The sequence below is a fragment of the Strongylocentrotus purpuratus genome, unplaced genomic scaffold (assembly GCF_000002235.5).
Source record: "Strongylocentrotus purpuratus isolate Spur 01 unplaced genomic scaffold, Spur_5.0 spur5_scaffold_4, whole genome shotgun sequence".
NCBI lineage: Eukaryota > Metazoa > Echinodermata > Echinoidea > Camarodonta > Strongylocentrotidae > Strongylocentrotus > Strongylocentrotus purpuratus.
The window spans coordinates 8288042-8314303 of record NW_022145610.1 but is presented as its reverse complement, the minus strand read 5'-3'; the positions used below and the strand labels follow the sequence as shown (position 1 = coordinate 8314303).

Sequence of the window (26262 nt, the reverse complement as noted above, 5' to 3'; positions counted from 1 at the left end):
TTTTACTGGGGGGGGGGGGGGGTCAATTTGAACCCCCCCCCCTAAGATCTCGGCCGTTTCACTGCCGATCGCTGCAAAAAATTGCATACATGTCAAGTGAAGTGTGTAGAATACTATGGTAATTTCAATTTTTGAAAAATTCACTCATTTGCATATTTATGGTAATTTATGCAAATAAGGTCTTAAAATTCACATTTTTGCCCATTAATCATACATTATTCATGTTTAAGCATTCTTTTTCACTACATATATTTGTTAGACCATTTGGAATAATAATACAACACAAAAAATTGGAAGAGCCAGGTTATTCCTCATGTTATCTCTTGTTTTGATAAGTTCTTATGTATTTCATTGTTTTTTAACTTATGTATTTTATTGTTTTTGTTGTTTTATTTCATTTATAACTACAATTCAACTATTTTGACTCCAAAACAAACACCTTTACTTTAAACAAGACTAAATAATCAATGTTTTATCTCTTTTTAGGAAAAATGAAATTTCCATATGTTTTGTACACAAATCACAAAAATGAGTAATTTTTGGGCTGACATGCGAAGACAAGAAGTCACATGACTTTGTAACATGTCCGATTTTTGAAAAAATTGTTTTAAAAGATGCGTAAGACTCAAAAGAAAAAGTCATGAAAGGAAATTTTTTATATCTGCCCAGTTTCGGAGTAGTCGCGAAATTTCTACAGGGGGGGGGGGGGTCAAATTGACCCCCCCCCCCAATTGACGTAGGGTTAAAGTCCACTCCAAATTTTATTAAACCTAAACGGAAATTCTTTTTGCCCAATTGATCGTGAGCCTGACAGCCACTGAGCAGCACCGGATCGACGTTGCTCTATCCCTAATTGTTGAACGCCAAACAAGGTAGCAATAACTCCCAACTTCCATTCTTGTGAGTATTGTGTATTATCAAGTTTTCTTTTGTACATGGGCATACTAATTATTCATGTTAATGCATGCCGCACAAAACAAATGAATGATATGAAATATAATGAAGAAAGAAAAAACCTGTACATGAACATTACTCAAGGAAGGTGGAATTTTCATTATTTTACAGATAGGCGGTCTTTAAATATGATTTCTTTAGTATACGTTTGAATGAGAAAAGATTTAATAGTTAAGTTTTCCTATACAGGCGGTTACCAATTAGGCTTCTTTAAAACATGAAGAATGAGAAAAACTGTTAAAGTGAGAGAAAAATAAGATCTCTATAGAAAGGTGGTCCTTCTAAACAGGTAGTCACTAGAGGTTTGACTCTACATACCTAGGCTGCACTCATCAACATCCACTGAACAGTTGAAGCCCTGGTAGCCAGCGGCACAGGCGCACAAATAGGAACCGTCCTGGACGGAGGTGGAACACACTGCCGTTTGATGGCACGGGTTGCTTTGGCACGCATCATCCAGATGGCATAGAAGACCTACGAAAATTGCGAAAAACCACATCAAAGAAAATAATGGAAATTAATTCATTTTGGTGGGGGTGGATTACAAGTTACCTCTAGACACTTACGATAATAAAAACAATCCCGTTTACTCGAGTCTGAGTCAATTTTTTATTGTTTTGACCATTCAAGCACCCCCAATACACAATCCCTCTCATGTACTAATATCATCAATCTTTACCAAAGACTTCTTTAGTTTATTTTGCAATGCAATCACACGATCAGACCTTAAAGGCTGTCTGTACTAGTTTGACTAGGAGGGATAAGACCACCCAGGGTGGTTACTGCCAGGTGGCTATCTCATCAACTCAGCTCCCAATTAACATAAGAAAAAGAGGATCATAGGGGACCAATGGTCACCGATTAGGCATTGTTTTCTATATAGAGGGAGCAAGTAGCTACAAGTAGTACAGTGGGCCTTTAAATTTCCTTTTTTAGGGCGTGGTCATAACTTACCTGTCTTCCCCGGTGGGCAGGTGCACATGAATGTTGACACTCCATCCGTACACACTCCTTCATTGGTGCAGGGGTTTGGGGTGCAGTCATCTTTGTTGATCTCGCAGTATCGCCCCTCCCATCCAGCGACACACACGCAGGAGAAGTTACCAAAGGTGTTTGCGCAGGTAGCCCCATTGAAACAGGGATTGATAGGGGTGTTGCATTCATCAACATCCTCCTCACAATGGAGACCTGACGGCAGAATCACAATCAATTATTTCACGTTATTACTCCTTCTAATTCATGAAGGGCATCATTTTTTACAATCCCAACTCCATTGATGTTTGGAACTTTATAGTTTATTTTTTATTCTTTAAAATGAATCTACAACCCTCTTTATTGTTATGTAATTTTGTTCATATGAGATTACCAAGACAAAGACCAACTTTGCTCACTGTCAGTTTGATCCACTCCAGAATTAGGGAGGGGAGACCTTATTAACAACAGCAGAGGCTGTGCATGTAATCCAAATATTTGGGACGGGGGGGGGGGGGGGGGGGGGGGGGGGGGGGCAATTATCCGAAAATGTATCCAAAATTAACAGCCCCTGTCATAGAGATACTGATGTGTCTGGAAGCTAATCGAGAGATCAGAGATTCCCTTTTTGAACACTTGCTCCAGGTATAATTTTATCAAAGATCAACGGCTAGGGTTCAATTTTCTCTTTCTAAATCATAAAATTCAAAATAATGAGAATGTTATATACAGTGTAAAATATACAGATGTACAAATAAATGATTAAAGAGTTTGCGTTAGTGTCTGTTTAGGGTTAGGGTAAGATACAAAATGTTGAAGGATTGGAGTAGGAATCCCATGAGAGAAATTGACTGTAGAGCATTTGTGGCCGGTTCATACGTTGTACAACCCCTTACCTGTGAACTCTGAGAGGCAGGAACAGGAGTAGTCATTGACCCCATCGACGCAACTTCCACGATTCATACAACCGTGCTGGGTGCAGTCGTTCAGATTCGTCTCACACATTTGTCCAGTGAATCCTACAAACAAAAGTGGAGGAAAACAAATAATACAAATGAGGTGTATAAAGTACAGGTTCAAATTTCTATGTTAAAACGTCAGATTACTAAGCAATTTAGGGTTTTTAAGGAATGCCTCATGCACTTCATTTCTTCGCATCTTATGACACATGGAAAAGTAAGTACGCATAGGACCATTATTGTGCACAGCTACCTTTTACATTTCCACTTGCCATTCATTCAGTCCACACATACACAGTCAAAAAAGGTTGCGGTAATACAACAGCATATGTGAACGAGCCTTGATACTAACCATTACGGCAGGTACAGCTGAAGGTGTAGCTTCCAGTAGAGGCGCAGATGCCTCCGTTCCTACAGGGATCAGGTGAACATGGCTCATAGAGTTCTTCACATTGGTCTCCAGTGAATTGCTGGGGGCACTCACATTCGAAACCCCCTATCAGGTTGTGGCAGGTACCTCCATTGAAGCAGACAGTCGGGCCGTTAGGTCTCGTGCATTCGTTGATGTCGTTAAAGCATGTCTCCCCCTCAAATCCTGTTTTAAAAAACATGGAAGGAATTTGCATTCAAGTTTGACAGGCATTCTCGACTTCAACATCGACTGAGCATTATTGTTTTAAAGGTACATGTTCCTTTTGCAGCCAACCTCAAATGCTGTAGAACTTTGCAGGAATTATGAATATGTCATGTATGTCCTATCTGTGAAATTTAAATGTTAGCAGTGTCCTCATATTCAAATTATGCAAGGAAAACCGTTTACTTGCTAGACTTCACTGTCAGACACTATTGAGTGACTAAAAGGCTTTTTTTCTTCTTTGGTAATAACATACATGAAAAGAGTTTTAAAGGGTACATGAGTATTTGTATACATCAATAACCCACTTCTTGTGATGGCCAAGATTAAACTGATTGAATCTTTGCACAGCATAAAATGTATGACCATTCAGTACAATTGTCTGAAAATTAAGACTATTACTTTTGGGCTCTATAGCCCTAAAGTCGATTTGACAACTAATAGTCGTTATTTTCCCACTTGAAGACATTTTCAAGCCCCACCTTTTTTAGGGAAGTTCTAAATTAGTATTATCTTTCAAATGCAGTTGGAATTTAACTTTTTCATTTTTTTGGCCTGCAAATGGGACATAGTCCCTTTAAACCTTTTCCCCACTATATTTATATATATATATACAAATATAGCATTTTAAATGCACTTTTCAGATTAAATTTATAATTCTACTTCCTTCTTTTGGTTTTAAAATTGGCCTTTAAGATATTCTGTCAATATAAACTTCACAATGCATGTACTCGTTTCTGTTCCTGGGGAAACAAAAAAAGTACAAATCTTTGAGTGACCGGTTTTACCATACTCGTTTTCCCCAATAGACTGTAGTGTTATGAAAACTGTTGGGAAACCGCAAAATATGATTTCAGTTTCCAATCATAAATATCTTGATAATCAGACAGGCGATCGGCTTGTAAAAGTCATGGGGTTCTTGAATGACCTAAAGGTTTAAATTATCATTGCAGCATGAGCTATTTTTTGTTTCAGAATCAAAGTTACCCAATCCCTTTAATGGATTCCATCCTCAGAAGAACATACATGTACACAATTCTTACCTTGAGCACAATCACAAGTGTAACCTCCACTGGATGACATACAAATGGCTCCATTTAGGCACGGATTGCTCACACAGTGGTTTTCTTCCGTGCAATTGACACCTGCAGAGAAAAAAAGAACAGGATTTTAGAGTTATTCACAAAAGTAAAGATAAGATTTTTTTTCTCATTCATCTTATTTCATTTTATAAGGAGAAGTGGAGTAAATGGCAAATGAGAATATCCCATCTTCACACATCAACTCTCATTCTGTATAAGTTATTTTCTTCATTTGCAAACTAGTATTGGGGTAAAACTTTTACAAAAGCCGAAATGACCTAGCAATGCACGTGTGGTTGCAAACATGGAGTGTATTTAAAGTAGCCTGCATCAATTATTGTGAAAACAACTTACAAATATATCTGTGCCTCTGTCGTGAAGTAAAAATATTTGTACGCAAAAATATTGGTTTATACAGTATTACAGTGTCGCATCTTAATGCATGATGTAAAACCATCACTTCCAAATCCAAGCTTGCATAATATATAAAAGTTCTTTAAGTGATTTCAATTTTAGTCCAGCATCCAATCAATTATCATGTATCCCTTCTGCAGGCTTTACAAACAGATTTTATGTTACAGTCAAACCTGCTTTTGCAACCACTTGTCTTTATAAAAACCACACATTTTTTTGTTGCCCTTGAACTCATTTCTCACTGAAACCTGTACATAAAGACCACAAGCTTCTATGTGACCACTCGTCTTGTTGTCATTGAGTGGTCTTGTTTGCAGGTTTAATTGTGTTTACTTGAAATAGGAGATGTTCTTCCATGTCTGTACCTGTTTTTGCTGGAGTGCAGAAGCATTCATAGTTCCAGAGGGAGGTTGTGAGCCGGCATGTGCCACCGCTCTGGCATGGCTGCTCCATCTTGCACACGCTGTCCACCTCCCGTTCGCAGAGACTTTCTTCGTACCCGAGCAGACAATTGCAGGAGAACGAAGGCTGGCTCCCGTCGTCGTTGAACTGTACCTCACATTCCCCATCGTTTTGGCACAGGCCGTCATAATAACATGGGTTGTTGTACTCACAGTGGCTCCCTGCATGTAATGTGTCGCACCTGTAGAGAGGAAGAAAAGAAAGGTAGAAGAGAATTGAGAAATTAGTACAAATGAAAATCACAGAGGAAAATTCTATACTACATGTAAATCTCAGAGCACATGAATTTGTTGTTACAAGAAACTTGCAATGTTGGTAAAACTCCAAAAGCATATTGCCTTTAAATAATTTTGTTATAGTGATATATTGAAGAGGGTAAATCGATTCAAATCCCTAAAATATTGATTTTAGAATATATAATGTATAAGAAATCACAAATTAGTGGTACTTTCATGAATTTTTTGTTACAAATGAATATTGTGCTACAGCTAATTTGTTCAAATTATAACTATATCACTGATGAGATTGTTACTGAAATACTGATTCACTGATAATGTTGAATGACATTTCCCATTCAATAACACAATGAGGTGTAACATTCTGTTTCTAAATATGTAAACTGGTGACATATATTCTATGTACTCTTACTACAATCCAAATATTTAAAAGAAAACAGATATAATTTACTGTTTGCATTAAGGAAAGGAAACAAATATGAAAGTCAATGACCCCCGATGCCCCAGTGGGGCACCATCTACCCCCTCACATCTTTTGCAAGTAATTATGGGGCAAGGTAGACACAAATCTTCAATTATATTTGTGAAGTAAAGGTGCAACTAATTTGGCACACCATGAAGTATTAGGGCAGCAGCACACAAACAAGTTCTCTGCCTCTGGCATTACTTGATTTCAGTCATAATTGTAAAACGGAAACATGTTCGTTTGGTTCCAGGGATCGTAGGGCCTTGTCAACAAATTTGATAGGAGCAAAAGAGATTTTTAAATGATCTTGTATTATTAGTAACATGTGATCGATCTCTTTGGCCCTCCCCCTTTTCTCTTGAATTGGTAATAGTCATACATGTAGTTTCACTTTCTCAATTTTTGAAGATTCTCAAATATTTGTTAATCTTAGGAGGGAATCCCATTCCATTAAAAGATGAGAACAAGTAGATAGAAAAAATTAAAATGACAAAGAGTCTTCTTTTAATACATTGCATTTCGGGGAAACCATGGTATTGAGAGAAAATACAAGCAGAAGCTATAGAAGTTGGTAAAAGGACATTGAAAGTGATGCAACTCAGGATCTACAGTTACAAGCTAAATTTAACAACAAAGACAATATTTTCCTATTCTAAATAAATCATTATTCACGCAGGTATACCCATAAAGAGAACAGGAGAAGCGTCTGATCAAATAAATCAATTATTCTCTAGTTAGTGACACACTATTTGAAACAAGATTTGCAACAAAAGTGTTTGTAAGTTATCAGTGGCAGTTATCAAACACTGAGATCCATATCAGCTAATATATCGCTACTTTCCAGACACTCTTTTCACTCTGAAAAAGACCCAAATCAATTTTCTTTCTTAACAACACGTTCCACCCCAATTATTCCCTTTTAAAAGAAGAACAATGTTTCTCAAGATAACACAGAACGTGGTTTCTGATGTCGGCGTGGGAAACGGCAGTTCTTGATGGCACAGAAGAATAAGTCGTGTCCTCAAACTATACAACAACATAAAGTCATCCATACCCATGCATGACCATGGGGCTGCAGAAAGTCTTTTCATGGCAGCGTATCAACTCCTGATAAAGGGAAAGAGGAAGTACGGATGCAAAAGGGTTCCTGCGCTTTTAATGTGCAAGGAGCGGCAGAAAGAATCCTTCAATGTCGAGGATAAATTGAAGTTGTATCTTGTTATGTAGTATTTAAAGTCATAATCTGTATATTGAATAAAAATCAATGCAGAAATTAAAGAAAAATGGATCCAAACTATATGAAAAGAAAAAACGAATGCACAATGTGCATAATACTACTAATAATATTGGGTTCTTATCGAGCGATCATGTCTGTCATACTTAACACTCCTGACGCTCCCGATTACATGTAAGCCTATGTGCAAGCAGCAGGCATGTGCAATTGTGGTGATGATGATGTTTCAAGAATATGGGGTTATTTTAAAAACCTGTCTGCACTAGTTTGGCCAGGAGGGACTAGACCTCCCTGCATGGTCACTGACAGGTGGTTATCTCATCAAATCAGCTCAATGAACATAAGAAAAAGGGGATCTTGGAGGACCAACAGGTACCGCTTTTAGGCATCGTTTGCTATATAGAGGGCGCAAGTAGCTACAAGTAGTGCAGCCCCGCTTTAAAGGAGAAATTAAATAAAAGCAAGTTAACCACATCAAAAAAGAAAAGATTGGCAGAAAGAGGTGGAGATGGTGAAGAAATCGTTTTTTGAGAGGACCATAAAAGAAAATAAAAGCCTCCATGGCTGAACAATAGCCTACCAGCTCCTACGCTATTGTCATGCATGCGCTGAACCAACAAAGGCTCCACAACAGCGAGAGAGAGAGAGAGAGAGAGAGAGAGAGAGAGAATTGAGTCCCCTTTTGAGAGCCAAGTCGATGACGACAAGCTAAACTCCATACACTTCTAGTTCTACGCATTCTATTAAATATTGGTAGTTCAGGACCGCATGCAGTCGTTGTAGTGTAGTGCATGCAGTGTAGTTGTAGATCAATACGCTTTTCAATTCATCCTCTCTAAGTTCAACATGTATATGTAATCCTAACTTTAAATTGGTAATATTGATTTCTTTCTTGAGCAGAAACAGAGGAGACCTCCTATGATAGATACCCATAGGACCTATTACTTGTTTTCCTTCAAGATCAAAACTTTAAAATCATCATGAGTGACTGCTGTGTCAAACATTTAATGTGGGCACATTTTGTCTGTTATAAAAATACATGTTCAACTTATTGTCTTGCTGTTAATCTTCATATTCTACAAAACTGTTTGTGTTTTAGACATTTAGACCAGTAAACCTGATTATCATCTGATATCATAGGCCTTGTTTACAGTTGATGATCACATTCTTTGTATTTGAGAAACGAACTTCCTTGAAATGCTAGAGCGCCGTGCTAAAGCCAGGGTAATAATCGGGAGCGCCAGGAGGGTCAAATCTGACTGACATGAGCGCTATACAAGAACCCACTATTATTATTATTATTATTATTATTGGTTCATCTTGATCTCTACAATTACATCGAATCGATTTTCTATTCAGAATCTAAGAATAAAACATCTCATATTTCATCATTCATCCTTTTCTTCAATAAGAAGTTTTCGTCACCACCATCTTTCTGCACAAGAACCTGTTCTTTCTTTGCGTTTGCACATCAAACTTGCCAAGCCTATGTGCACACACCAATTTGTGCTTATCCATCCCTGCACTAAATCATTGTAAAGTTCAAGAACAAACACTACATGCATTACTAGGGGTGCACAGTGCAAAGAGAAATCAGGCACAGAGCCTATGTTTATGTTTAAACTGCCGCCGACCTTCGACCTCTAGACCACTTCCTAAGTAAGTTCTGTTCAGCAGATGGCTGCAGGTGCCACTGTGTTGGAGGCAGCCACTGGCATTCCAATACGCAAGACACACCACAAGAGGAGAGAGAGGGGAACAGAAGAGGAACACAACCAAGAAAAGAGAAGCATTATTGCTTCAGAAGAAAGGTCAACAGTGCCATAGAAGTTTACAGTACTCGCTCATGCATAATGCATGAGAGTAGACACAAGTGACCAATGGGAGTACAGCTGGTCGTGCGCCAGACAGGTGTGCATAAATAATGAGCTTGTTTATACAGGGGCTAACCCATCGGAGTGTAGGGGAGTAGGGAAGAGATGGAACTTGTGTGGAAGTAGTTCCGGTAATGCTGGGATCTGGTAGAAAAAGTGGATATTTTCAGAACATGTGTTTTCATTTGCATTTACTATTATGAAGTGTGTAGGGAGTGTTTTACTGGTTTCTATGATATAGTTGTAATGATAACTATAAATGATATTTGATATTATACTACATTTGTATAGCTTTAACAAGATTTTGAAAATGTAAACCTTTAACTCTGCCTATACATGTTGTCAGTGTAACATAAATTCTCAATATTTATTTATATTTATTTTTTTTAATATGCTCAAACAATCAGTCATATATATATTTTTCAACATATGTCAACAGTATGCAATAAGTCTTCATAAATTTAAAGCAATCAAAGTTATAGTCCTAAATGTTCAAATAAATTGTGCTAATAATTACATGTCACTACTAGCTGTTATCAATGTTCTTTTTTTATTTTTTTATTCATTGCTTTCATATATATGGGCATACACTACAACTGTTAGATGTACAAGTCACAAATGGACTCTGAAATACAAATGTGCAGCTCCTGAGAAGCAAACCAAGATACATGCATACAGGCCTGTCTTAGAATTGCTCTAAAAATGGTAGAGACAAAGAGCAGATAAACTCTTTTTCGTCAAGTTTAGCCAACCTACTTTTCCACCTCGAGGGAGCATCAGCGCATATCACACTCACTCAGTAAACAAGTATATAGCAAAAACTATTACAAGTAAAATAGTATCATATGGCCAGACTGGTCGATGTGGCAACTAGTGGCCTGAATGAGATATGGTAGGCACTATGGGAGTGGGTGCAGTAGAGATGGACAGATTGTGGATGCTTTAGTTCACGACAGAGGGCATCGAAAATGCACCTTTTACTTGATGGTATGGGGTCAGGTTCTGGACCTCTGAGGTCCCTCTCCAATTTGAAAGAGGTCATCGCGAGAGGGTCTAGTCTTGGTTCCCAAACTTGAGATATGGTCCAACTAATAGACATGATTAACACATTTATGCCTCACCATTTCCAGCTTATGATGGAGGAATAGACTTTTCATTACTGCATGCTGATGCAAATACATTAGAGGGATTACAATAGGAGAACTCTTAAATTAATTGTGATCTATATGTATATGGCGATGACAGACCAGTTATAACACAATTCGTCCCTATTTTCACGAAGTGACGGTAATGAGGAAAATCGCATACAATTTGCATGATGATTTTCTCACTACCGTCACTTCGTGAAAATAGGGACAAATTATTAAATTGGTCTTTTCAAACACTGCAATCGAACAGTAGTATGTGGGGGAAATCAAGGATTACATCAGTATAATTTATTTACAAGATTACATGATTTTGACCACAGGATCTGAAGAATCATCTAATCTTCCACATCAGATTCGTCAGTATAATTCATTTGCAAACTTTATACATGATTTTGACCACAGGATCTGAAGAATCATCTAATCCTCCATTTCCGAGTGCGATTCCTAGTCCCGATGCAGGATTTGTAAACACTTCTTGGAAGACATTCCCTGATATCCAGATTTGCTTCACTCTACCCAAAAAGGACATCCATGTCATACTGAAACAGGACATGAAAGACTGCACCAGTATGTAATACTAACATCACTTTGAGAAAAAATATAGCCAAAGACATTTCTCTGATCTGGCAAAGCAACAATTTATGCCAGGATCATCTGTCATGAGACGTGTAGGAAGTGAATGTACAAGTCATATTTTGTTTTAAGTCATATTGAAGGTCATCACATAATTTGTGTAGTTATTGGTACATATACTTGGGACTCGAGTATGTCTATCAAACCAATGACAAAAACATCGAGATGGACCCAGAAGTGCGAATTCACTTCAAATCTGAAACTCAAAGTCATGAGAGCAATGATAATGAATTATAAAACACTTGTCTTTCAAAATGAATTGTTTCCTGTCCGTTATCTCAGCTATTGATACGGTTTTACTTTGACCCCTCAGGGTCCACGCCATTCTATTCCTCTTCTCACTATTTTCTTGATAGTTAGGGCACTCTATATTTGCAGAGTATGTTTACCCAGGCTTTGTGTGCCCCTGTTTGTTCAAAAACTTTAGTAGGGGGGACCTAGTGCAAATGGCATGCACGAGTGTGTACATGTAGGCCTACATTGTTGATTAATAAAACGGTGAATTCAGGAAAATTTTGCTTCATTTTGGGTACAGGCTATTTGATACAGCTTGCTCATTTTGTTGGAAAATTTTCTTTTCTGTACGGAAATTGAGGGGGGGGGGGGTGGGAAGAGGATGGGCAAACACAGTCTGCTCAATAGATCACTGTGTTCCTAATTTTTCATTTTTTTGTCTGCAACACTTTTTAACATCTAACACGTGTGTCGACATATCACTCATATGATCAAATTGAGAAAATCTATTTGGACCTGTTGATGAACACGAACTAACAACATTTATGATTCTAATTAATTCATTTAAAGCATCCTGTTTAGCACATTAAACTGGTGTCTGTTAGAGACATTTTCTGCTGCTATGGCATAAAACAAAGGTGCGCATAGCTCCACATTGTAAAGTGCAAGTGAACCCCTCGACCTTTCCCCCCTCTACAACAACATTAGGGGAACAACTCAGCTGATACCACACATCGGAACGGGTATAAAGACATGTCCTGCTATTTTACATTGCAAACTAAATACAATTGTTCAATGGATATGGAATATACTGCAATTAAAAAGAATATTCATGAAAAGTCATAAGATACTAAACTACTATAAACAGACGTGCAAATGCAATTGTCATTCCAAGTAAATATGTAGGTCTGTAGACCTACAGTATGTGTGTATTTAACTTCATCACAAATCAAACACCTAATACATGTATGTAGATACTTTTTGTGGAAATCATTGCACATAAGATACAGGCCTCACAAATTCTTACTAAAATGCTACTATTAATAAAATTTCACATCCATTCTTGGCTACATACAGGTAGCACAGACTGAAGAGCTAATGTGTAAAAGTATTAAATGAAAGTTCAGCCCTCTGCCCCCCCCCCCCCTGAAAAAAAATCCTATACTTTGAAAAGCACTCTGAGCCATTCTGCAAGCATAGAAATCTGACCCTATGCTATTCTAGGTTATGAAAAGAACTGAACTCCGCCATTGAAACCTGTCTATTCTACCCCCATGAAAGTTTTCTATGGCTTGCATGTTTTCTTTTCACCCTGCCGAACTTCTCTCTCTCCTCGGGGTATACTTGGTCTATGAAAAGGGAAAGAAAGTCTGAATAGCTCTGTAAGGTGGACCCGTTTTGCAGCTCGCGTTTCAGAAAGAGTTCAGATGGGTGGGTCGAGTTGTGGCCCATCATGATTAACTGTGCAAAATTTGACATGGATGATACATGTTCAAATAATATTTTACTTGAGTGCTCAAGACGCCTACAGAGCAAGTCACTCCATTGCAGCAAGGATGGTACAAATGATGCCACAAGCACAAATCCATCGTGCTATAACAGTATAAGCTCACTGATACTTGGCACTCATCAATATTTGTGTTAAAGGTTGAACTCAATTTTCATAGATGTCTGTGCCTTGCATAACATCTTATCCTTTTCTTTTAAAGACACTACATTCAAACTTTTGACTTGGATGCAAAAGTAGCTACACTGTACTTGTTTATCGATATGTCTCCAAATGTCAGAAAAACTTCACTTCCCCTGTATGTAATTGTAAAGGAGAGTATCGTTCATTTTCATAATTTGTTCTGGTTTTCAACAATTTCTCTTCCTCACTGTTGTAAATTTGTAATTAACCATAAATCTTGCTTTCCATTATCTTATGAATTGATTTTCAACATGTAAACTATATTACAAGTCCAAGCCTAGATTCCATAGTGGTTCTTTTTGACTGGGTGCTTGAACGCGATGCCCTACTTGCTCAAGTGAACACGCTTCTTCTTTTTTTTTGAGGAGAGCAGAACAGGTTGCAGTATTTGAATTCTAAAAGGTAAGGTGTCGATTCGAAAGGCTGAGGTCATGCCTCCAGCCTGACCCGCCGAGGGTCAATTTACCTTTAGAGGAACTGATCGCGAGCTATCAAGACTCAATTAGCGCTGAATTAAAGATGATAGAGAAACAAGTTCATGGTTAGGTGAGAGGGCAAGGGAAATTAAAAGAGAAAGATAGAGAGGGAGAAAGAGAGAGAGAGAGAGAGAGAGAGAGAGAGAGAGAGAGAGAGAGAGAGGGAGAGGGGGGGGGGGGAGGGGGAGAGAGAGGGGTTGGTGGGGGAGGAGGGGGGCAAAAAACTGTAATGAGGGTAAGAAGATAAGCCATGGGGGGGGGGGGGAGTGAAGGAAACTCCATACGAAATGAGGATTAAAGAAAAAGATAACAAATATACCAAGTTGAAGAAATAGAGAAGCACCAAAAGGGCAAAAAGAGATGCATTTGCTGGGAAAAAAAGAGAAGATTGTATAACCTACGAATACAGAAAAAGGGTGAGCACAAGAGCGGGGTTGGGGGTAGAGCAGGAGAAAGGTGAACATCGGGTCATGAACGTTTTTTTTCTCTTTCCAACAGGAGTTCAAAATCTATTTCAACTACTAGGGAAATGAAAAAGAATCAGCCATGTATGAAAAATGTGTTATGCCAATTTCAAAAGCTGACACATCACAACAACTTTTTAGAATGTATCGCTTTTCTTTGATGTATTTTCCCATTGTGTTCTTCTTACATGTAAAGTGCACTTGGTTGCAATTAATTTTATGAATTCCGATGCATCTTAATAATACCTTATGTTCACATTAATACAAACAGGAAGAAAATTGAAAAGAGGGGCTTTTTAACTCGATCATTCCATGAATATTACTTCTGAAGTTGTTGTTTACAAAAACGAACCTTGAATCTATATACCAAATGGTGAATGATTCTAATCAACCCATGCCCCCTAATCTAGGTTGTTTATGATTACAGTAACAGATCAACATATTGTTGCCTTGAATAAAGTTGTTTACAAATACAATCCTAGCATCAATTTAACAACTGGCACATCTCTATTTAACACCAATTTAACTTATGATTGAAGAAACAGAGCCACTACTAATTCTTTGAATAAAAGTACTAAGGTTGTTTAATAAATAAAGACCTTATATCAATGTAAAATTGGTAAACAACTCTCATTAACCCTAACCCAACTTGTTTATGATTTTAATAACAGATCCATCTATTCGTTCCAGGTATTTATAAGAATGGGAGGGTTAAGATGCGTGGATGATATCTTTCATGGGTCCGGGGCAGTCTTCTGTGGTTAAAGCATGATATGAGAGTTGGCAGGGGGGCAAGAGGTGATGGTTACAGATGGCTAAGTAGAGCATCTCTTGACGACGATCGGCAAGTCGCTCACGATCAGAGACACTAGCCACCTTCATACCGCGTACAGGTCGCGTCTGCTGCCCTCATCAGCAGCCACAGAGAGCCCTTGTAATGAAGAAAACATGCCGTTATTGGCGAAAAACCAAATTTGAACTCGATCTACCTAGATACATCGAAGACCCCCCGTGCACAACAAACTATGTGATGGGTTTTGAAGAACAAATCCTATCCTTTGTTAGAAACGGAGCCTTAATACAAGAAGACATTTATCTCTTAAATCCTCTTTATTATAATTTATTCTCAGTAAGAGTATTTATCATCTTGACAGCACTTTTCAAGACACATTTAATCAAATTCTCCATAATGGAATACCTCACTTGAATAGTGACTCTGTAGCTTTTAATAGAACACGGCAGTCTATTTTATAATGGACACATTCATTATATCCATACTATGAAGAAAATGTCAGATATAATTTATGACCGATTAACCTCATTAGTTATACAAGGATATATTGAGGAAACCAATGAAAATTTCTTAATATTCTATTTCACGATATGCAAACAAACATGAAGTATGAGTAATGAACACAACTTAGACCAGCTTCTATCATCAGGCACACTCTAGCTGCTGAAAAAACCCGAAAGTAAACTACCCCCTTCCCCCTAAATAAAACAACATAAATATATAAATCTACAAGTGGGCCTACAGATACAAATACAAGCCCATCAATATGCGTAATATGTTAGTGTACAACCAACCGGCCTCGGCTACCTCTTTCTCTAGTCTTTTCTCATGGCCGTCACTGCCAATGTCGCCATTTTGTGGTGGGGATAAATAACACAAAAGTACAATCCATTCGCTATTCAATCTTGGCAACAATTTCTGCATGATTGCGGCATAAATCGCCCCGTCACAGATGGCTGCTAACGCACAATACCCGCTCCACAATAAGCCAATTTTTTCTCATAAAATTTGGAAACTGATTGCAAACGCCATGAACCGTGGGCTCTCTACAGTAACTTTCCCGATGACCTGTATGGAACGGCAATTTCCTGTGCATTTAGCTAAAAAATACAAGACTTCTGTTTGCTAATATATATTCATCATGCTCCGATGATGACACTTTTTAATCAATGGAAGATCTGAATTATTATAAGCAAAGGAGTAACTTATCACTTGCTCCAGCACTCCCATCTCATTTTGTTTCATGTTGATCCCATAATTGCAAAGTCAAGTAACCTATCTTGAGGCCTTTTGAAAAATAACTAAAGCAAACAATTTTTTAAAAAAAATCATTAAATGGAAATAAATGAAGACGGAAGACGCCAGGGAAATTTACAGAGAATGTTAGAATGGAATCCAGAAAGGAGAGAGAGAGAGAGAGGGGGGGGGGATATCTTGTGCATCTTGAATCTGATATCTCTTGTATGTTTCTATGAATTTACAGACTAATGGAATTCATAATTCTAAATAATAAGTGAAGAAAATTGCCAACAATCCTCCACGCAGACTCACAGAGTTGGGCAGTATTCAGTGTCATAGTCCATACCCTGAAACATGCATACCCTATCTTCAAATTGGTGAAGTAATACTCATCCATGCCTCGTTTCTTCCCAATTCCTGTATATTTAATCCAACTTGAGCTTCTAGAAAAATGAAAGCAGACCCCATACCCTGCGAGACAGCACCAGCATCACATACCTGTAGTCTTAAATGTAAGCACCTTTATAGCAAGATTTAAATAATTTTCAATTCATTGCATTTCTGTAATTACTAAGCACAATAAAGATAACTTGAGCACATCTCTTGTAAGATAAGTAATATTTTCTTTCTTAAACAAACAACTCATAAGGAGTAAAATTGCAAAGATTTATTAACTTTTTGCTCATAACTATCTTCTTTTTTCAAGACTACAAACCACTAGTAGGGCTGGCTCCCTTGCAGTTGTATTTTCATTCACAATATCGCAACTGTGCAAGAGTATTCATTGCTCCATACCTCCACCACAGTCAACCCCTGCCTCCCCCAAATTCCTCTCCATGCACCCTTCCCTTTTGAAAAGCAGACTATTCTTCTTGCAGGCATTGCTCATATTATACGCCAGTCCGTCCCTGAGGGAGAGAGCACCAAGCGTGGGAAATGCTGTCGTGCTTGTGACAAGGAGAAATCAGGGGGCGTTTCACAAAGACTAAGATCGACTTAAGTTGGACTTAAATATGACAGGCCATTGATGCCATCATTTGCTCTCACCGTTTCCTGGCATTGGTCTCTCAAGATACGTACAAATCGTGGTCACAAATCTACAGAATTTACCTTTTTTGATAGTTCATTATTAAAGGAAAAAATATTATCTGAAGATCATAATTGAGAGACCAATAGTGAGAGCAACCAGTGGCATGAATGGCCTGCCATAATTAAGTCCAACTTTAAGTCGATCTTAGTCTTTGTGAAACACCCCCCTCGGATGAATTGGTGCACCATTCTGTTCGACTAAAACCCCTTTTTGATACAATAAGACTTTTCAATACTTCTCCGACAATGTCATATTTCAGTGTGTGTCTCTTTTTGAATAGGAGGAATAAGAGAGGATTTGCAACAGAACAAACTGAAATGGATAATCTATAAGTGTAGATAGATCAGATGCTCAGATAAGGATATCCTTATCCATCTGTTATCTATATTTTATATGGCTTAATCCAACTGTCAATTAGAATAGGTTTTAAGATTAATGAACACATAACAATACTTAGTCACCAGTATCAATAAAACTGATGCACAGATTGATGAATTGTAAGTTGTTGTATGGGTATCTTTGGCAAAGTCTGACACTTGTAGGCCTACTTAAAGTCCATCTTTGAAGCATCGTTCTTTTCATAGCCTTCATTTCTAATCTGATTCATTACTACACGTAGAACCTGATAAAAACAATTACTCAGCTGTAGAGTAAGCACTTATTAATAGCCCTTGAATATTGAGTTGTTTGTGTAGACCTCAAGACCTACAAAAATCCACAATTGCCTTTTTATCTCAAACAAAGTCAAAAGATAATTCAATGAATTGGCTGCATTAAGTCTTTAACAAAGTAAAAAGATCATTAAATGAGTTACATTAGCTAGATCAAGACATTTTAAGCTCATAAGCCACATAATTCCTAGCTTAACAACTCGATAATTAACCCCACATGAACTTCATTAGGTGAGCACTCTAATGTCATGTCTTCCCGCCATTTTGTATTTGTTTACATCCAGCCTCCAAGTCGCACCTCATGCCTAAATGCAGAACAAGCGGAGAAAGGGCTCTGTCCCCCATTCTTTTGTTCTACCCTCTTTCTTCCCTCTCCCTTCATTGATCACTGTAAACTACCTTATCCTCCCATTACACAATCCTTGTATTGATTTGCCACTGCAGGATCAATACCAAGGACCACAGAAAGTTGAGGACAAAGACTTTTGTCCTTCCACCTAACCAGTACATTACTGTAAGAAGGATACATGAATGGGCTGGGTTAAACTGGCCATTTATATTCGAACCCCATCCCGAGCACATGGTTTCCACTCCCAACACATCCATGTTCCCTACAATACAACATTTGGGCTCGGGTGATGACAGAGACCAGAATATGTTGAATTGTGAACCGCAGGGATGACTATCAAGTAATGCACTGCAAGACTTGCGGCTTAAGTAAAGTACACATAACTAATTATAGCAGGATCTTAGGGGAACCCATTTGTTGTAAGACGCATGCTTTATCTTGGCTGCTTCATGTAGTCATCCTCCTTATTGATCTCTTTGTCCTTTGAATAAATGCCTTGTAAGAATGCCCTTGCATATTTGAATCTTGTGTAAGAAAAGGCACGTGCTTGGGGAACAAGGCCGTTATGGGGGTAGCTTTATAGGTAAAGGGGTGCACTGGTGGGCCACGGTAGGCACCCAATGATGGCAGTACAGGTGAATTTGTATTGTTCATGAACAGGTGCAAGGGGAGCAGTTGGTTAACTTGCAGAACAATGTAATCTCAAAGCGGTTTAGTTGAGAGGCAGGTCAGCAGCTCACAATAGAGCGCCAGGTCACGATCAGAATCCAATCGCTCGGATCCTCAGGTGAATTTAAACCTCAATCACAACGAACAACACCAGACAGCCACGAGGTGCTTATTCAAAACTTGAACAAACACTTCAACTGATTCAAAACTCAAAGAGCAATTGGGAATGATTTCAGCTAGCCCAGACTCGGTCAGATCATGTGACTTGGTAAATGTAAGGAACGATTAAAGACGAGAGTTAGAGCCAAAGGAAGCTGGCGAGATCTTACGAAAACAAAACCAAACTTTCAAGAGCAAGTCAAATATCAGTGATTAGGGACTTTGGTCTAGATTGCGACTTTGGAATGTCAAATATAAAATTACGTTATTGGCACATGGTGCCAGTTTTAGATTTAAATGTAGGTCTCAAATTCTTTTCCATCTTGTATTGAATTCTGTCCCAAAAGCCAAGCATTGCAATGTTTTAGACGATTATTCTGCAAACAATTCTGCAAATTTCACCCTTTTCTTACAAATCCACCCAATTTCTGTCAAGCTGGGCTTTTGCTTGACTTTTGTAAGCACTTGTTTATATTTAACTGACATCCTACTTAGTAAAGTGACATTGCCAATCAACAATTTTCTTTACATGTAGGAACTTTCATTGACAAGAAGTTCTAGCTCTACGGGTTAGTATTGTAGCTGGGCAGTTTTAGCTGGAATCTCCTACATGTATAGGTCAATCAATCAGCTTTGCACTACTTTGATTTTAATTTCCCAGGGAAATATTTGCTTGAAACATCCTCTCATAAGAAGATGTAAACCAAGGTGTAAACATGGATTTCATGTTTGCAGTTGATTTTTTCCACAAAGGAGACTCATTTATTTAAATCTTAGATTTAAAGCATATCACGCAATATTCCTCATGAGAAAAACATTGTTTACTCTCCCAGCTTCCCATACTACCCTGCGAAGAATAGTAGATAGACAATAACAATCATTCCATCTCACTCAATGATTTTTAATGTGCTTAATGAAAATGAGGGGGAGAATATCCAGCTATGTTCATCCTTTTCTCAGCACAGGTGGAACAGAACATTTCCCGCCTTCAGCTCCGGGCACAAATACTTTTTCGAGCAGTCAACAAAAAAGAAAGAAAAGTTGCAACAAATGAATCATCCATGCGGACAAGGAAAAGGCCAATGGATAGAGCACATTGTTTACCATGAAATAGAATTGACACTATTTAGTACATTACGTTCCCATCATAGCTTATCGTAGGATTGAACTAGATATTAGCAGAGTGTAGTGTCTGTGCACGTACATGAACGCTTGGGTATTTTGATGTTGCCAAAAAAGTATGAAAGACTTGAAAAAAAAGGGATAAATTTGACAAACACAGAATAGGAATTGGGGGGGGGGGGATGTGTAAGGAAACTGATCCTATTGTAATTTACTGTAGTTTACTTGAAGTTGAACTCCAAGTGAAATGGAAAGGAGTGTGATAACATTTTCAAAACTTAAAGAGAATGGTTTCTGAAGAGAAACATGATTGATAATAATGAAAGTAAAACTGTAGCTGTAGGGAAATACCTGGCTCATGAAATCATCTTAAATGTAAAGTTTCAGAGTCATAATCCATATTTACACTCAAAATAATTCCCCCTCCCCCATGCCAATAAAGTGAAGATGTGAAGTAAACCCTATTGAAGATTAAAATGCATCTATCTGCTCCGTCACTGAGGCAAAACAAAGAAGACTCTGAAATGCCAGCCCCTTGAGTAAAACATTGCAACATCAGATAGGTAGAGTCTTAAAGGCATTGTTTAATAACAATGTTTATAGTTTCACAAATCTGAGATGCATGGCCCTATGTGGTAACAGTGTCTGTGATATGGTGTGATATTGGAGCCGTGAACAAAATAATGCACTTCAAAATGATCATGAAGTGCCTCAAAAAGTAAAAATCTTTAAGTGACTGGTTTTACCAACTCATTTTCCCCCCAGAGACAGTATAAATGTTATAAAAAACGTTTGGAAAATGGTTTTTGACATTTCTAATTCCAATCATAAATATCTTGATAATCAGACAGGCGATCGGCTTGTGAAAGTCATGGGATTCCTGACTGACCTAAATTTTCATAATTATGATTGCAGCTGCATGGGCTAAATCCAGGATTTTGTTAAGAATCTGAGGCAAAGGTACCCAATCCCTTAAAGACTTCTACAACGTTTGCCGTGTACCTTGCTATAGTATTAGACAACTAAAAAATGGGACATTTCTATGGTTTCCCTCTCTGCACGACATCCTCCCACCACTTGCAACAGGCTTGCAGATGTGCCAGTCTCTGGAGAGTGGGCTTAGCACCCTTCCTTTATCCAGGAACACAGAATTTATTCAACTAATCCCTCTCCTTAGAATTTGAGTCTCAATCAGTGGATTTGAATCAACAAGGAACAGGGTTGATTCACATGATCATGCTGGTGCGGTTCAGAAGGATTTAGATTGGTCTTAGGGTGCGTTTATTGACCAATTTTTTGCCTAGAATCAGGTTTCTCAAACGTCTTTCAGGCAAATTTTTAAGGTGATAAACGCAAAGCCTTTTTCAAACGTCTTTAGATATGGGCATACTGTAAAGCCGAAAAAGGAGCATTTTGAATGTGACATACAGCCAGAATCACATTTCTGAGACATGATAAACGCAAAGCTGTTTTGAACCCCACATACAAATCGGACTTTCCCAGACTAATTTCCGGTTCAGAGATAGCGCGCCATGTGAACTCGTCCATCTAGTTTACCTCCGAGAAACTGTCTGTTTCCCGGGTCAAATGGGGCAAAGCAGCTGCGCAGAGACAAGGCCTTTATTGTGAATCGTGAAGAGACGATAAACGCGACATCCCGCAAATCACGTTCGTATAGTGGGGTTCGATGTACATATCTAGTGGCAAGACCCGATAAACGCACCCATAGTCTATCACATCAGGTCATGTCATGGACAACAGACTCAATTTAGAGCAAATGGCTTTGTCGTCAAATAAGCCATTTCGTAATGTAATCAAATTTAATGTACAAATCTTTGTTAAGTGCCTCTTACAAATTATTTCATGCACCTGGTATGAATTGTATTTTAATAGTAAGAATGTGAATTGCATGCATTATGTATTGACAAGTAGGACAAGTCATTATTCATTGGAAATGGAAATAAACAAAATGCAATGAAAGAAACAATTAATGTATAGAATTCACATTCTGACTGTAGAAATATGATTATTCATAACATGTGAATTAAATAATTTTCACAAGATTTGTGCACTAAATTTTGATTGCATTATGAAAATGGCCTAACTTGTCTATTGAGTGAATAGGACCTATCTGATCCAGATCCAGGTCCATGCTGAGCTCACTACTGATTAACCCAATGCCTCTATCTTGAGCGATCACACAGCGGCTCCAGTAATTTCTAATATGAATGGGGTTTAAATAGCCACTATTAGCACTACAGAGAAAGGATAATGTGGCCTTTTGTGATGTGCTTTGTCGTCATGGTCAGCAACCCTGCTGCCCATCTGGCAACCACTGACTGAACAGCTAGAGGCTGACTGCAGATGTGAAGGGATGTAATATGTAGGCCTTCAAGCATTAAAGGTACTACTTTGAACTTAAATTTTCAGGACACAAAATCCATGCAGAGGGTATTAAAGTGATGCCTGGAAGATAACCAAGAAATAAAGATGCAGGATGAACATTTCTATCCATTTCTATTATTTGTTATCCCTGCAGTTGTGGCATGTTTTCTTCAAAGTACATTTCATGGATATACTGATCAACCCATAAAACAAAAAGTCCTCTTAAAAGATGGCACTACCAGGCACCCATTGCATAAAACTTACTATCAATATTAACTACCATGGCAACATCACTCAACAGCCAATCTGATCATGGTTTCCATGGAAGTTACCATCAATGCTAATTAGTTCTAAGCAACGGAGCTCAGGTTAAGGGAATTAAAATTTCTCAAAATTTCTAGAAATTCATGTTTTTTAAAGATCAATTAAACTACCGGTATTCATTCATAAACATAATAATATCTTTACAATAAGCTTATACTGTAGGTCCAACCATGTCATGAGGCTGCATCAACTACAGAATCATGTCGAGCCGAAAAAACCAATAAAGTTTACCAGGATGCAGTATTCTAGGCATCCTTTAATGAAGATTGCGTGCGTCTTGTGAGGACAAACCGGGAGAAAATAGAGTCAAGTCTCTACCGGACCAGGATGCACATCTGGTTCTCTTCCTTCCCCTCCCTCTTTAAAAGAAACGAAAAGAGCTATCACGACCAATTGAGACCTGCCAGCTTTTTTTAAACCCACGTAAATAAACCCAACTCCTTATCCTCTTTGTTTGATTCAAGCAGTTTTGATTCCCTATACCTGAGCATTAATTATACTCAATGTCATCATTGAGTAATTCATTTGTCTTTGTTGTGGATGCTTCATCGAATAGACAAACAAAAATCAATTGCAATTGTCTTTTACACCACTACTTCAAAACCACAACAAATAACCACATGATGATTGTACCGAGCCTTGGTATAAGCTGTGTCATTCAAATATTGATCCACCCATTTTACAGACCAGTCATATTTAGATATTTTTCCGCTATCATCCTTGTATGTCTAAATTTGCCAAATTTTACATGATGTACCCAAATTGGAATAAACGTAAGGATGCTCAAATTGCATGGATGGCAGGCATTTTCTGCCGCTCTACGCCTGACATAATTGGTGACCGACGTCCAGCACCGGCACTGTGGCTGCACCAGCGCTCACAATAGTACCTCTCACCCAAAATACCAGACTACCAACCCCCCCCCCCCCCTCCTCCCCTCCCATTACCAGGAAAAAAAGATGGAAGATTACCCTGCCTGATTGCATGGATCTCTGAAACCTATGTCTCTCTATGCAAGACATGCGCATGCATCCTATTTTTTCGGCAGCGACTAAAACAAAACAATGGAGGTTTCACATTAGCCCTGGCACAAAAAGCGTGCAGGATACAAGCTTTGGCTGCCTTCCCCCTGGCAAATGACATGTGTTGCTTTTCACCGAAACTATTGATTACTTGACAACTTCTCTCTCACTCTATCTCTCTTTCTCTTTCACTCTTCCCTCTCTCCCTGTCTCTCTTTTATCGTACCCTCTCTCTCTTTCTTTCTCTCTCTGCGCTTTTTACTCTAAACCTTTTCATGTGCAGAGTCTCTCCCTCTCTCTCTCATGTCAGTATTTTGATATTGATTTGGCTGGGGACATGTACAAGTTCAAGTTCATGATGAGAGTAGTGGAAGGTTACAGTGCATGTCATCTGGCCTGTCATGTTGATTGTTGACACGATACTCAACGATTTTACAGATATTTTTGGACACACCAACTCTTCTCCGAAACAAAAATTGATCTCTGTTCAGTAGTTACTTTTTGTTTCACTATGCAATTAATGTCAAATATCTTCCCTGTTCGAAATCTTTAATTTACATGATGTACATATGTGCTTCATTTCATGATACTCATAAAGAGGAAATGAGTCTTCTCTTGGTAGACTGGACTCACCAAGTCTTTATTTAGACTGAATGCAGCTGAAAACTGCATGAGCAATACAGAAAGCAAAGCACATCTTCAACTCCACTTTATTCGCCTTGAGAGATATTCCAATGACCCTATAGTATCTCACCCCACTATCTCACATTATCCTGTAGAAGGGAAGTATTGCTCATCTTATTGCAATCACAAGGTTACCAAGACTGGAAAACATGTTACAAGGTGGCTCGCTAGCTAGAGTGGGCACATGATTAATTCCTGGATCAAACCATGGACAACATGGCTTGGGCAACTCCTGGGATACCCTGGGATTTGAGATGTAATCAATCTACATAGACACCAAAGGCAATAAAGCCGCTTTATGGGTTCACAACATAACTCATAAGCTGCATTTACACTGAAAGCAAAAATCAATGATCGTCATATATAGCAGTGTTATGTTGGAAGTTTCTATGTAAAATAGCAGCAAACACAATGAAAAACAAATTGAAAAATCTACCTTTTTAAAACACCAGCAGAAATTTCACCGACATTTGCAGTGTAAACGCGCGCTCTCGAAACATTGTTGGAAAATTGTAGTTTTTGGTCACCTGACTATCCTTGTCTCCATGCAATCGTATGCAAAGCAGCAACGAGTCGCGCGTGCGCATTATTCACCAACAGGTTTTTGTGGGTTTTACCAGGAGTTTACTGTCATGCAGTCCCTCGAAACGTATGATTTCAGGCTTTGTAAATGGGTCTTATGCTTCTCCCCCTTTTATCAACTCAACATGCATGATAAAACTATTTTGGCAGTCTCAAAATAAGACAGAGGATATGACCTTTTGATTTTATATATTTCAAATCAACAAACTTGGAAATGAGTAACATAATAGTGTACAGTATGTAATAATGTAATGATAAACAATTACAAAATAATGCTTTCAAGTTTCTATAATCATTGGAGCTAATGGAGGTATAAAACTATCAAAATGATATTGAAACTTGAAATTGAATGTCGAAAGTGAGAGTCTTTGTCTGTAACTACAAGCACAAGGCACTACAACCAACACTACTCTTGCTTTCATGGCGGAAATATGATAAATCTGATGTAAACTTTAATACTCTTCAAATTCAAGTAGTCCAGTTTTATGAACTTTTTTACATGTAAAATTCTAGTCTTTGTTAGGATTTCCAACCAGGCACTGCATGCCTACAAAGTCCAGAGTTTCTGGATTTGTTATTCTTCTGCCTAGAAAACTACTCAAATATCTCAGTTTTGTAAGTTGCATGTACATGTACTGGGTGTTGCGTCCCCTCAACTCTGCATGGAACGCCACCATCAACATGTAAAACCATTCCATATTTGGTCATAGAGTGAGCGTGGACGAGTCTACAGGCATCAAACTTGGCCAAAGTTTCAACCTCCTTTCCCTCACTCTCTCTCTCTCTCTCTGCTCACTCTCTGCTCACTCTAGCTCAATCTCCATTCCACTTTCACTCACTCTCTCTACCTCCATCATCTTCTCCCATTTGTTAACTTCACAAGCGGCCATTGGAGCCAATTTTTTTCTTCAAGGTCTATAACTGGTTGTCTTTGCCTGTGGGACACATGTCCGTAGATGTGGTTTGCCTGCAATGCATACATGTAGTTGTCAAGACCTTTCAATGGCAACTGCTACACCTTCTCTTGCTAGAGTTTGTGAGGAGTTGTTGGCAGTCGGTAAACTGATGATTAGGCCTACCTAAATGCAATCATTATAAACATTTAGCAGCCATCTATGGAGTAGTAAAGAAAACAGCCTTCAATATGATCACTTACATGTTATACCAACACGTTTATTGTTACATCTTGAATTTCTAAACTATTTTGAAATATGCGTTTCTTTGAAGCGCAATATATGACC

General features: G+C 38.3%; 1 protein-coding gene across 1 annotated transcript in view; it reads right to left on the bottom strand.

The window, feature by feature from the left end:
• Positions 1–26262, bottom strand: part of LOC592853 (neurogenic locus notch homolog protein 1) — a 67562-nt gene that overhangs the window by 21574 nt on the left and 19726 nt on the right. The window contains exons 3-8 of the mRNA XM_792358.5: positions 5381–5658; positions 4563–4664; positions 3238–3480; positions 2823–2945; positions 1909–2142; positions 1273–1428 (exon numbers count right to left, since the gene is read on the bottom strand). Coding sequence (XP_797451.4) covers positions 1273–1428; positions 1909–2142; positions 2823–2945; positions 3238–3480; positions 4563–4664; positions 5381–5658 — 1136 coding nt within the window. The remainder of the gene's footprint in view (positions 1–1272; positions 1429–1908; positions 2143–2822; positions 2946–3237; positions 3481–4562; positions 4665–5380; positions 5659–26262) is intronic.